This window comes from Nyctereutes procyonoides, unplaced genomic scaffold (assembly GCF_905146905.1).
Source record: "Nyctereutes procyonoides isolate TBG_1078 unplaced genomic scaffold, NYPRO_anot_genome, whole genome shotgun sequence".
In the NCBI taxonomy this organism is placed as follows: Eukaryota; Metazoa; Chordata; class Mammalia; order Carnivora; family Canidae; genus Nyctereutes; species Nyctereutes procyonoides.
The window spans coordinates 19071069-19085035 of NW_026575160.1; the positions used below are offsets into that span (position 1 = coordinate 19071069).

At 36.0% G+C, this 13967-nt stretch overlaps 1 protein-coding gene across 4 annotated transcripts in view; it reads left to right on the plus strand.

The window, feature by feature from the left end:
* The window catches only part of BBS9 (Bardet-Biedl syndrome 9), a 430791-nt gene that overhangs the window by 91002 nt on the left and 325822 nt on the right, over nt 1-13967 (plus strand). For 3 of the 4 annotated variants that reach the window (XM_055314823.1, XM_055314824.1, XM_055314825.1), the window contains exon 6: nt 12265-12439. In XM_055314823.1, coding sequence (XP_055170798.1) covers nt 12265-12439 — 175 coding nt within the window. Of the gene's footprint in view, nt 1-10052; nt 10532-12264; nt 12440-13967 lie in introns of those variants that run through there. The other variant, XM_055314826.1, reaches the window with a different exon arrangement.

A 13967-nucleotide genomic window follows, 5' to 3' on the forward strand; every position in this document is an offset into this window, starting at 1 on the left:
GCAAGATTTCATTTGTTTTTGTGGGTGAGTAATATTCCATTATATATGTATATACCACATCTTCTTTGTCCATTCATCAGTCGATGGACGTCTGGGTTCTTTCCATAATTTGGTTATTGTGGACATTGCTTCTATAAATATTGGGGTGCATTTGCCCCTTGAAATCAGTGTTTTGGTGATCACATTTTTAAGACCTGTTTTTATTTTTTTGAATGTAAAATTTAGTATTTTTATAGTCTCCTTACAATGTCAGTATAGTTTGTAATTCTGATTCTGTTCTCTATTTCTTTGGTGTCTTTTGCTCTTACTGCCTTCAATTCCTTACATATTTGTGATTTTGCCTGTGAGGTCATATTCTTTGGAATTGTACCCATGGGAATGATTGGTGTGTCCCATCAGAGATTTGAATTTTCTTTTGTCAGGTGCTTGGTTGTTCTGTTACCCAGGATCTCTTTATACTAAATTGACAGATTAAGGTTTCTTGGGCAAGCCAGTGGGATGAATTTGGTCTGAAAACCCACATTAAGATCAACTTGGGGTTTATGAATTCTTAAGAGATTTTTTTTCCTTCATCTGGTTCCAGGTTTTGAGATGTGCATTTTATTTTGCTTGAGGGGGGAAAATGCTGTTTCTAAGTTCTCCTTACACTAAGGGTAGAGGCCTTTGTGGTTTTAGCTTTCTACTGGGGGGAGGGAGATCATGTACAGGATCAATTAGATTTCCCACATAAAATGAGTCCCAAGGTTTTTCTCCTTTACCATATGTCATTTGAGACCTTGAAAACCGAAGCTGAAAGTTATCTGGTTTAGGAAAATGCCCCAGGGGCTCTGTTTACCTTTCTGTTTTTTTTTTTTTTTTCATTTTCATTTACTGTTTGGCTTCTGATTCCTATTTACTGTTTTTTTTTTTTTTGGCAGCATATTTATGTGATTAAAATTTCTGCTTTTCACAAACATTTTATTCAGTAATTTAGTGAGAGAATTAGGATTTTATCTGCTATTGTCATCTACTCATTTAATAATTTTATTTATCTTTGAAGGCAGTTCTTTTGGAAATAAGACAAGAATAAAAAAAGAAATTGTATCGAAGAATCGGCAAGCAGTTATATCAAGCTTTGTCTGCCAAAGTGAAATAATTAACATTTTATATTTAATTGTGATGTTACTTACAAGCATACAAAGTGCCGTTGTGATAATAGGCCATGTTGAATTTGTAATCAGAAAGAGATTTATAGATTATGTTATTAGAGTGCCTACTTTATGCTTAGTTTTCAGTTGGAGGAAAAAGACTGGTGATTAGAAGACTTATAGGGTTGAGTTCTGGCCCTGCTACTTGCCAGCCTTACATCCAACAAATCAAACTTTCCTGAGCCTTCAGTCTTTCCATAGTCACATGAGAACAATAACTCTTGGCCTTCCCAAGTTTTGAATAGTTTCTAGAATTGGATATGCTAATAATCTATGTGCCAGCACTTATAAATGGCTATTATTTTTAATTTTGAAGTTTTTAATTTGCATTGAATTTCATTGCATGCATAGAGTTCTACCTTTGTTCCATATAACCTCTTAAAACCCACCTTAATTCTTTACCTTTCTTTATTTAATTTCCTCTTTGTATGACATTATAGCTTAGTTAACCTTTAGACCATAGAGCAGAAACCAAGAAATTTGAAAGCCGATTTAGAATGATTTGTGGAAATATTGAGTGTTACCTAGTTATACATCTCTTTCATGTTCATATCAGTTGGAGATATCTTCCAGTGTTTTAGGGCATAGAGTAAAATTAGTCTTTGATAGAGAATAATAAGTATGCAATATCCAGTCAATATTGGGAAGATTTTTTTTTTTTTTTTTTAAATAATTTTTTGTTTGTTTTTTATTTATTTATGATAGGCACACAGTGAGAGAGAGAGAGAGGCAGAGACACAGGCAGAGGGAGAAGCAGGCTCCATACACCAGGAGCCCGACGTGGGATTCGACCCCGGGTCTCCAGGATTGCGCCCTGGGCCAAAGGCAGGCGCCAAACTGCTGCGCCACCCAGGGATCCCAATATTGGGAAGATTTTTAAAACGTCCAGTGTCTTTTGATAGGATTAGATTCTTTTCTACTTGTCAGCAGAGGGAGCCTTTGCCTCACTTTTGGATTCCAGAAGCCTCACGGTGGTGAGATTATAAAGAGCCAATATGTCTATGGAAAATGCTTATTTCCTCACCTAGGACTGAATAGGTTTTGGAAGAAGTTTTTCCTTTGTTTTTTTTTTTTTTTCCTTTGTTTTTATAAAGGAAAAACTTTCTGTACTTGCTTTCTGAGGTTTTTTTTTTTTTTTTTTTTTTTTTTTACAATAGTGGCTCTTAAGTGCTGCTGTGAGAAGTTCTTTAAAAGTGGTTAATGCTGGGATAAAATAGTGGTTCTCAAATGCTATTCCATGTTAAAGTTTTGTGTGGTTTTAAGGCTACAAAAAACTTAGCTAAGGTCTGAAGATTTTATAAAGCTAAAATAAATTTGCTCAGATAAAGGGCTATACTTACTGCTAACATTTTCTACTTCCTACTTATTTGTATTATATTGTCTTTATACAAAATGTTGGTGAATAGTCTGTTTTTAAAAAAAATCTTTGGACAGTTCACAAGGTTGACTACCTATAATGATCAGTTAAATTCTGGAATCATTGCTTTAGCAAGTACTTCTGCAAATAAAGATTGGAATTTTAAACCGAACCATTTCCAACTTCCTGGTCACCTTTTGTCCTTTCTCCTGAGATGTTTTCTATCCTTTTATACCTACGAAGTGAGATTTAATGAGTAAACTATCATATCAAGGGCCCTTGGGTGGCTCAGTCACTTAAGTGGTTAAGCATCTGCCTTCAGCTCAGGTCAGGATTCCTGAGTCCTGGGATCAAGCCCAGCATAAGATCAGGCTCCCTGCTCAGTGGGGATCCTGATTCTTCCTCTACCTCTGCGCCTCCCCCTGCTTGTGCTCTCTTTTACTCTTACTCTCTCTCTCAAATAAATATATGAAATCCTAAAAAATAAAAAAGAAAACAACTATCATATACAAGGTGTAGATAAATGTTGGTACTAAGGGAAGTTAGGGCGTTGTTTTTTTTAATTTTAGCAGGCAAATTTTGGGATTAAGATTGGCATGCATTCCTACCACGTTCCAAATACTAACCTGGGTATTTTGCATATGTTCCCTTCTTTATTTTTTTAATTTTTTTATTTTTTAAAGATTTATTTATTTATTTTATGAGAGAGAGAGAGAGAGAGAGAGAGAGAGAGAGAGATAGGCAGAGACACAGGAGGAGGAAGAAGCAGGCTCCATGCGGGGAGCCTGATGCGGGACTTGATCCTGGGACTCCAGGATCGCGCCCTGGACCAAAGGCAGGTGCTAAACCGCTGAGCCACCCAGGGATCCCCTGTTCTCTTCTTTAATCTTCATGGCAACCCAGTGGAGTGTAGAGATTGTGATAAGGTTTATTTTGCATTTGAATAAACAGACTGAATTAAAGTCAAAGTCACATCTGTAGATTGTGTCTGAGCCAGGATTCAAAACCTTATAATCTTGTCTTCTGATTCAAAATCATTGCTCTTTCCACTACATATTTATATTTTACACTTGATCTTAGCCAAAAGGCTGAGAAGCAATACATATTTATTTTTTAATCTGCATTTGATACTTTCACCAATTTGTTCTTTTATGATATAACATCATGCTCTGGGAACAGTTAACAGCCGGAGAATATCTTATTTAGTACCTTTTTTTTTTTTTTGAGTAGTTTTCTTCTGGTAATTATCCCTTGGTTTTTATAGACCAGAAAGACTGCATGCAGAGTTCTAATAATTACTAAAGCTTTAAGGTTTAATCTGTGTATGTTTTCAGAGTTAGAGTTTTATGAAATACTGATGGATCTGAAGATCATTCTGTTCTTTTGGCAGCCTCTTTGGGCTCCCACAATTTATTCTCTATGGTTAAGTGATTTTCACATTCATTTATATATTTTCCTTTTGGGTCTTCTCCCACCTTAACATCATTTCCTGTGCCTTTCCATTAGTTTATCTTCTTAAGAGCTGAGTTATCCTTAATCTTTTTCCTTTCTTCTTAATATTTCTTAGAGTACCTAATGTTGGGCATACAATGAGTACTTTGTTTTTTGACATAGTACTAAGCCCTAAAATAATTTAGAATTCCAATTGTTAACTCTCACATATTAAAATTAATGATTTCAGGGCCTTTACTATGCCATTTTTACTTTAATGTTATTCAGTCATTCAACACATATTTATTGAGCTGTTAAGCCCTACTATATTCTAGGGACACTTCGGGGTTGGGAGGTGTGGTGAATAAAGTATGGTGTTTTCATGTGAATATGCCAATATGGTTAAATATTTTGGCGTACTGGGGGATCATTGGCATCTTGGTACCTATTAGTACATTCTGACTTGGTTTTTTACTTTCATGATGATTTTGTTGACTTGAACAGATGTTTTGGGCCCTAACATATAAGGGATTGCATTCCATACTGTAAATTAGATAATGAAAACAAAATAGACAGATCTTCAAGGGTTTTATGCTTTGTGGAAGTTGGAGAGGGGAGACAGATCTGCCAAATTTAACCATATCAACAGGAAAAATGTCACTACCAATAGGGAGTGATGCAGAATGTACTAAGAGAAACTAGAGGGATAGTGTGGTAATTATGGCTACAGGGGATTGGAGAAAGTTTCAAGATGGGGTTGTATCCTGGGGATTGAGGATATGTAGAAGCATTTTGTGAGATTAAGGTGGGAGAATAGCTTCTGAGATGAATTGAACTAGACTGACAAATGCCTAAGGGCATGAGGGCAGCCCTCTGTTACCTGAAGTGTTTGGTGGTTGGGACTGGATGAGAGAGAGTAGTCAAAGTTCATTTAGCAGACACATTAAAGAGTTCTTTGGATTTCCTGTTGATTAATTTTTTTTTTATTTTTTTATTTTTTATTTTTTTTTTCCTGTTGATTAATTTATACTTATTTCTGGAGACACTGGAGTGCCTTTGAAGTTTTTGTATGGGTTGATAACATGCTTCCATCTGTATATTAAGATGATTTCTTTGGTAGATTTTGTTTTTATGAGTTTTATTAAAGATATGTTTTTTTAATGGTTTCTTTTTAGAAGAATCCAAGGATGTTTATTAGACCAAACAATGGTTAAATGGCACATCAAACTTTGTGATAAGAATTGACAATTGCGGACGTTTAAAGTCACCATTGCCATTATCCCTAACTCATTTTGATTTACTTTTTAAAAACTGTACAAGTTTAGATGAAGCTGAACATCAGCTGAGAATTTCTTGGCTTTAGTTACTTTTTTCATAACTTCATTTAATTGGTTATAGTAAGTCCAGTTTAGACTATAGACTATTGTTCCTTCTTATGATACACTCATTTTAGGATTAAAAGAGTAACTATATATAAAAAGCAAATATTTAGCTTTTGGAGTTACTGCTTTATGGGATGGTTAATATTGCAAATGAATATTTGTACAAAATGAAGAGGTATTTAAAATGTTTTCTGTTTGTTAATACTTTTTTTGTTTTCTCATTTCCTATCATGCTTGTTATTACCTTGAGAACTCTACCTTTCTTTGAAACTAGTTACTTAAAAAAACTATACCCTCAACTTTTAGAATTTTTCTTTTGGATGAAAGAAAAGAAAGGAGTGTTAAGAAGTAATGAACTCTCTGTATGATATCACCTGTCTTGTCTTTCTTATGTCACTCATTAATACTAGAGATGGGGGAAGATTATAGATATGTGTGTGTTGGGGGAAGGATGTAGAGGCAGGGACAGTGCATTCCCAGATAGGGCTTTCTGGTACACTCACAATACATTTCTTTAGAGATTTCAATAGTTACCATGGCAGGGAAATTGCTGTTTTGAGGAAAGTAAACTTAAAATAGGCACATTATCACCTTGAGTAACACAGACCTAAGTTTTGAAAGATTTTCCATAGTTCTTAAAGTCTTAAAAACCCTTTACTTTGACAAAAAGGATAAATTTCTGATTGTATACTCCTTTTTATATTAAATTTACCCTTTTTGCTCTGAAAGACTTTTTTCCCCTCAACCTGAAGTTATTTCCCATAATTCGATCTGTAAGAAAGAGGGCAATCCAGTTATATCACTTATTTACTTACCACTTATTGAATGCTTACCAGGATCAGGCAGTGTGTATTTTTGTTATATTCTATCCTTATAGCAGCATCATATAATCTTTTCATACCGTTGCTTTACAGGTGAGGAAACTGGCAGAACTTTCAGGGCTAAAATAAGGATGCAGCAAATCTGGTCTCAGGTTCTGGCTTGGCCATTAGTTCTGAACATGTCTGCCATATTCATCAGTGTCTCTGTCCACCTAACACCCTTCCCCCGAGTGCACTGCTCTCACTCCTCTACAGACATAATTCTCTTATAATCCATGTGTCTGAACGCAGGGTGCTCTCCGCTTATGTTTCTCTGATTGTCTGGCAAACTATTTCTCAACCTGCAAGACCCAAATATTATTTATCTCTGTTTTGAAGCTTTTCTTGATTCTTCCAGACACTATTAATCAAGCTGTGTTGCCTTTTAAATTATTCTGATATGTCCCTCTTCTTACATTATTATAATATTTAACTGGTTAACTCCCATGTTTGCTGAGCTTTCTTAGGGTAGCAACTCTGTCTCTCTTCTAGCACATGCTAGGTATACCGTGAATGTTGTGGAATTTATTGGATGAATGTGAGTTCTGGAGAATGTTATCAAACCTTTCATGATCATTACATTGGACAAAGCAATTCACCCAATATCTTATGGATGTGAGTGATAATATAATGTTTAGGGCCTTCTTTTACGCTCTAACATTGCATACATAATGAATCTATCACATATAATGCTAATTTAATGAATGGTTGTAATTTCTTTATAATACGTTATTAAACTTGTTCACAGTTTAAGGGGAAAATTGTGATAAATAGCTTGGCAGAGCACACACTAGTGGTCTTTGTAAGGCTATTAAAGTGCCTATTAAAATGAGACACATTAAAATGTCAAAAGGCAAGTTCATAGGAAGAATTAGTATGTAGCCCCAATTTTTATTTTCTTGAGTCTTAAAGTAATTAGTCTCGTGAAGTTATTTATTGGGAGAAACTCTTAAATAATAGTTGAGAATTTGTATAATATTTCCCTGGTACATATTTAAAAATATTAGCTACTTAGCTCAACATATGTGTTCTGTTTGTTGATTTCCTCTGTTTACTTAGGGATTTATTTATATAAAACTAAGGTTTTAAACTTAGAACCTACTTGAATATTGCATTATTATCAGACACTGATTGCTTTTAGAATGTTCAAATAAAAAAAATATGAGGGAGTCATAAGAAAGAAGTTAGCTATACTTTCATTCAATTAATTGCCAATTCTTAATTATTAAGCATGACCAAATAGTATCGTGTATCTCAAAACTATGGTAGTTTTATTTAAATGAAGATATGAATGAAAAAGTATAAAAATGCTCTTTTATGGTGGTGAATTTAAAGTCCTGCAAGCTCTAGAAATCCACCTACCATTTGTTTTTAAGTCAGTATCTGTTGAAATTGTACTCTGAACATTTTTATGTCTTTGCTCATGGCAAACATGTTGTATCATTTTTGAGTTAGGTTTGCAATAAAGATTAATGAGTTAGTGTTTCAGTTTTTCTGTAACAACAACAACCAAAATTTTTTCCGTGCGTGCGTGTGTGTAAAACTAGCAAGCGGAAGTTCCACAGACTTTTGGACTCTTCTGTTCTTATGTATCAGTCTCTTGATGTTTCCTGTCTGCCTTTTTGACTACCTATACAGCTGTTTTTCATGTGTTTTTCAGGCTTGGAGAAAGACCAACTATTTTTGACAGCTGCTTGCTGAACTGCAATATATGCTTGGCCACAGGTCACGTTTGCATTTCTTCACTTGTATTTTTACTCAATGTGTAAAAGAAATATGAGCATAGAGAGATTCAGAAAACATGTAGCATGCTGAGTAATGATAGTCTTCTTTCATGTATGCCATTCTACTTACTCTGCTGCATAGATTTCACAGGAAGAAAAAGACAGCAAAGAAATGGTATTCAGGACTGCCCTCCATGGGGCCCTTGTTTCTGTAATAGTGAATGATGGAAAATGCTCTGGGTCATGCATGGTAGAAAGAACTTCTGAGCATGGGGACACACACATGCACATGTGCATGCATACACGCACAGTGCTATACACCATTTTAATGAATAGACTATAATTTAATAGAGAAGAATGTTAATCTAGCAGTCAGTTCAACATGTTTATCCATTATGTTAAAGGTACATGATATTTTAACATCAGGAAATGAGACACAATATTTAATAAGTGTTCATTTCATGAGGCTGCCACATAGAACTTTCCTGCCTCCACCTTCCCATCCCCACAGATATGAAATTTCTTCTTTGCCTTTGAAAATGAAAAATAATAACTTTAAAAATCCTTTCAAAATGATTTTGGTGAGTCATTTCCCAATTTGTTCTTAGATCTTACAAATAATATTTCAAATCACAATGGTTAGTTTTCTCTCCTCATTGGTTGAAGATCAATGGGATAAACATCCAGATTTTAAATTCTGATGAAATCTCCAACCTTCCTAATTATTTCAACTTTAAAAGATACTTTTTCTCCGTATAGTTAAGGCATAATTTTTGAGGAAGCATCATTAAGATATTGTCATTTTTTTTCAATCTACTGCTTGCTTTGTTTCATGCCCTATTGGTAAAACTTGATACATTTTACTAGGTCAATTTTTTTTTAATTTATGATAGTCACAGAGAGAGAGAGAGAGAGGCAGAGACATAGGCAGAGGGAGAAGCAGGCTCCATGCACTGGGAGCCTGATGTGGGACTCGATCCCGGGTCTCCAGGATCGCGCCCGGGGCCAAAGGCAGGCACCAAACCGCTGCGCCACCCAGGGATCCCCTTACTAGGTCAATTCTAACTGCCTCTACATTTTCTTTTAGAATGTTCCTCCCTGCCATCCTCTGCCCCAAGAAACCTTCTCTACTGTTACCTTTGACCCCTGTTATTACCTATTTTCAGTTTAGGATGCATCCTACTTCTATCATGAAATCTTTCCCAAGATGTTTGCTGTAATGAAGCTCTTTGATTTTCTGTAGTACTTAGTCTGTTTCACATCATTTAGAGGTTATATGTTAACTTATATTAATTTTTAAAATGGGTCCAGTATGGTGTAATGGAGCCTCCTTGGGAACATGTATAGTATAATGGAGTGAGGTAGACTTCTATTTGAATACTAGCTCTGTCATTTTCCAACTCTTTGGCATTAGGCAAATTATTATTTTTAAAAGATTTTATTTATTTACTTACCTATTTTAGAGAGAGAGAGAAGAGCATGTGTGAGTGACAGGAGGGGCAGAGGAAGAAGGAGAAGAAGAGAATCCTAATTAGTCTCTGCGCTGATTATGGAGCTTGCTGCAGGGCTCGGTTTCATGACCCTGAGATCATGACCTGAGCTGAAACCAAGAGTTGGATGCTTAACCGACTGAGCCACCCAGGCATCAGCCCTCGGCAAATTATTTAAACTCTGTGGGTTTCAGTTTTCTCATGTATTAAGTGGAACTGACTACCTTTAGAGTTAGTAAAGATTATAACTAATATGCTGGGTAAATGTTTAGCACAAAGGCAGGAATATAACAAGTGCTCAGTAAATGTCAGTAGTAGTTTTTATTCCTGTTGTTGTATATTTCTTACAGCTCCTAATATAATATTTGAGCATGTGGTAAGGTCTCTGAGTATGGTTCAGGGCTAGGTCATTTAAATAGCTCCTGAAATCCTATCACTTTTATGAAGGCTTCCTGTTGGCTCTGTTCTGTCAGAACTACAAAACTTTCATGGCTTCTCTAGACTGTTCTTTCTGTTTCCATTATCTGTAAGGGGAGCCTTTGGTATGTATTCTGAAGTGGCTTCCAAAGCAATGATTTGAAGGATTTATTTATTTATTTTTGAGTAATGTTTTGGATTGATCCCTACATTTTTCTAAACGTCTGCAGCCGGGATTGTAATAAATAAAGCATTTTTCACATACTTCAAATGCGGTATGTGAAGCACATAGAATAAAATCTCAGCCAGTCTGAGCTTCAGATGAATACATTATTTTGCCTAGCTTACTTTAGTTCAACAGATATTAGTGTATCTCCTATATGCCAGGCATTTTATAGTTGTTGGATTTACAAAGATAAGTAAGACATGGTTCCTGCCTTTGAGTTTAGTGTAGAGTGAGCAAGAGACACAAACAGATTATTTCAATTGATGATTAGTTGTAAGATAAAGGTGAGGATGGGACTCTCTGAATAACACATGGAGGGTGGTTGAGGGGGAAGATGATCCTAAGCATGTGATGTCTCTTAGAGGACAAATGGGTTGATCCGCTTGTTTCAGGGACAGAGATCTAACTCAAAGTGGCTTCAACATTTATGGGAATTTATTGCCTACAAAGTTCCCAGGTAGGTGTGGGTCCAAGTGATGCTTGATGCCTTGGCTCAAACAGTGTCTTCCGTGGCCCTCTTTTAATTGTGCCTTTGTAGAAAGCCTCTGTGATTCCAGACTTTATCTTTCTCACATATTATCTCCCAGGGGGTAGAGTAAAATTTTCCCTAGTTCTAGCTAAACCTAGAGATTTAATTTTGCACATTGGGTGTAAATTATACCCATCCCTGAACCAGTCACTGTGATTAATGAGATAAAAATTGGTTTGAGTAAGTCAGGGCCTACCCTCAAGCTTAGAATGAAATCTCATTCAAACCTCATGGCCAAAGACAGGAGGAGAGGAAAATAGATGACCAAGAGGCTGTCAGCAGATGTGCAGTAGACTGGGGAAAATGAGTGTAAGATTTTTTTGGAGAAAGGTAATAATACAAGCAAAATTAAGGAAGCATACACCAGTAAGGGTGGGGGTGGTGTCCTGTTGTCATCCATACATGGCTTCTATCTCTGAGGCCTATCAAGATAGCTGTTGCAGCTCCACCATCATGACGGGAAGACTGGAGGGGGATATATACTCACTCCTTTTACAGGTATATCTGGGTGTTGTACATATTACCTTTGTTCCTATCTCATTGACAAGAACATAATCATGCAATTGTATCTGTAGTAGAGGCCTGGAAAAGCAGGCTTTTATGCTGAATGACCATGTGTCTAGTGATAACTTCCAAGTATCAAGAGAAAGAATAGCTGTTAGAACAGTTAGATTCTGAGCTACAAGTTCGTTTTTGCAAATGATTGGGCTATACCAAACTATATTAAATCCAGTCAATAACTTCTAATACCTTGTAGCACGACATTTCTCTTTTTGAAATGTATAGAGCTAGTAATTCTCGTACTCAATATGGAGCCCATATTGAACCCAGACTGTTACTCTTTTTTGAGTTATTTTATATGTAGTTTATAGTTGTTCTGTTTCTAGGGCAGAAGACACTTCAAAATCAATCTGTAGTTTAGGGAAATCTGTGATTGGTATTTTCAATATTAATATTTTTCTCTTCAAAAAGTACTTAACACTATGATTTGTGTAAAACTGGTGCTTAATACATGTCTGTGGATTTGGGCTCTTGTGTTTGACTCATGTCTAAGTCATTTGAAAGTATGAGACTGACATACTATGAAGAAGAGAAGTAGCCTCTACTGTGCAGTTTTTGTTATATTTCTGACTTTGGAATAAATGATATAGAGTTAATGATTATTCTGAGAGATTATCTATCTTGAGCTAGAGATTTTAGCATATGGTAAATGAAAATAAGTATACTTAAAATTATAGACATCTGAATAATTTAAAAATTGGGATATGTATATATGCTGATATACAGTAATCTGATAGCTTCATCAGTTTGTAATTTATTTATTTATTTTTTTAAAAATTTTTTTTTTATTTATTTATGATAGTCACACACACAGAGAGAGAGAGGCAGAGACACAGGCAGAGGGAGAAGCAGGCTCCATGCACCGGGAGCCCGACGTGGGATTCGATCCCGGGTCTCCAGGATCGCGCCCTGGGCCAAAGGCAGGCGCCAAACCGCTGCGCCACCCAGGGATCCCTAGTTTGTAATTTAAAATTTAAACAGCTTATATTTTCCCTTGGAGAAAAAAATTAACTGTGATATTTTTGTTACGGATAGTGATAAATGAAAACTATGATATTTATAAAGGAAAAGTCAACTAATTTCCTCTAACTTTTCTTTAGGTCGAGATTTAATTTGTATCCAGTCAATGGATGGGATGCTGATGGTGTTTGAGCAGGAAAGCTATGCTTTTGGGAGATTTCTCCCTGGTTCTCTTTTACCTGGCCCTCTTGCTTACAGTTCCCGTACAGATTCCTTCATTACTGTCTCTTCCTGCCAACAAGTGGAAAGTTACAAGTAAGTTTGGATGTTGAATCTTTGGAATTGTGACTATTGTATGTTTCTGATTAATTCTTTTTTACAAAAAGCTTGAATATTACAAATGAAAAGGAGATTGGTTTCTTTGATAAAATATAATTGTGGTGATTAGAGGATATCATTTACATATTGTAAAATATTTGCAACTATAGTGCAGAGATTGAGAAAAAGGATTATGAGAGAGGCAGACCTGGATTAGAATCTTGAGATTGCTACTTGTGAATGTTTGATAGTCAGTGCCCTTACCCTGGTTATAATGGGGATAATAATGGCTATTCTTTTGGATCTTTAAGTTTTTATTCTAATTCCAGTTAGTTAACACAAAGTGTTTTTTTTTTTTTTTAAGATTTTATTTATTTATTCATGAGAGGCACACAGAGAGAGAGGCAGAGACCCAGGCAGAGGGAGAAGCAGGCTCCATGCAGGAAGCCCGACATGGGACTCGATCCTGGGTCTCCAGGATCAGGCCCTGGGCTGAAGGCAGTGCTAAACCGCTGAGCCACCTGGGCTGCCCCGACACGAAATGTTATATTAGTTTCAGGTGTACAATATAGTGATTCAACAACTTGTGCATCACCAGGTGCTCACCACAAGTACACTCCCTAATACCCATCACCTATTTAACCCATCCCTTCACCAGCTTCCCCTCTGGTAACCATCATTATGTTCTCTGTAATTAAGAGTCTTTTTCTTGATTTGTCTCTATTTATCCCTTTGATCCTTTGTTTTGTCTCTTCAATTCCACATATGAGTGAAGTCATATAGTATTTTGTCTTTCTCTAATTTATTTCACTTAGCATTATACTTTCTAGCTCCATCCATGTTGTTGCAAATGACAAAATTCCATTCTTTTTTGTGACTGAATAATATTCCATTGTGTGTGTATCATATCTTTTCTATGCATTCAACAGTAGCTGGACACTTGGACTGCTTCCATATCTTGGGTATTGCAAATAATACTGCAAACATACGAGTGCATGTATCCCTTTGAATTACTGGTTTTGTATTCTTTGGGTAAATATCTAGTAGTGCAATTGCTGGATTATAGGGTATTTATGTTTTTGTTTTCCTTTTTTTTTTTTTTTAAGAGAGAGAGTGAATGGGGAGGGGCAGAGGGAGAGGGAGAGAATCTCAAGCGGGTTCCATACTCAGTGAGGAGCCTGATGTGGGGCTCAATTTTATGACCCTGGGATTGTGACCTGAGCTGAAATCAAGGGTCAGATACTTAACCAAGCAGTCATCCAGGCCCTCAGGGTAGTTCTATTTTTAACTTTATTTCTTTTTTTTTTTTTTTTAACTTTTTGAGGAACCTTCTTACTGTTTTCCACAGTGGCTGCACCAATTTGCATTTCCATCAACAGTACGAGAGGGTTCCTTTTTTTTCACATCTTTGCCAACACCTGTTGTTTCTTGTGTTGTTTATTTTTGCCATTCCGATAGGTGTGAGGTGATATCTCATTGTAGTTTTGATTTGCATTTCCCTAGAGGTAAGTGGTGATGAACATCT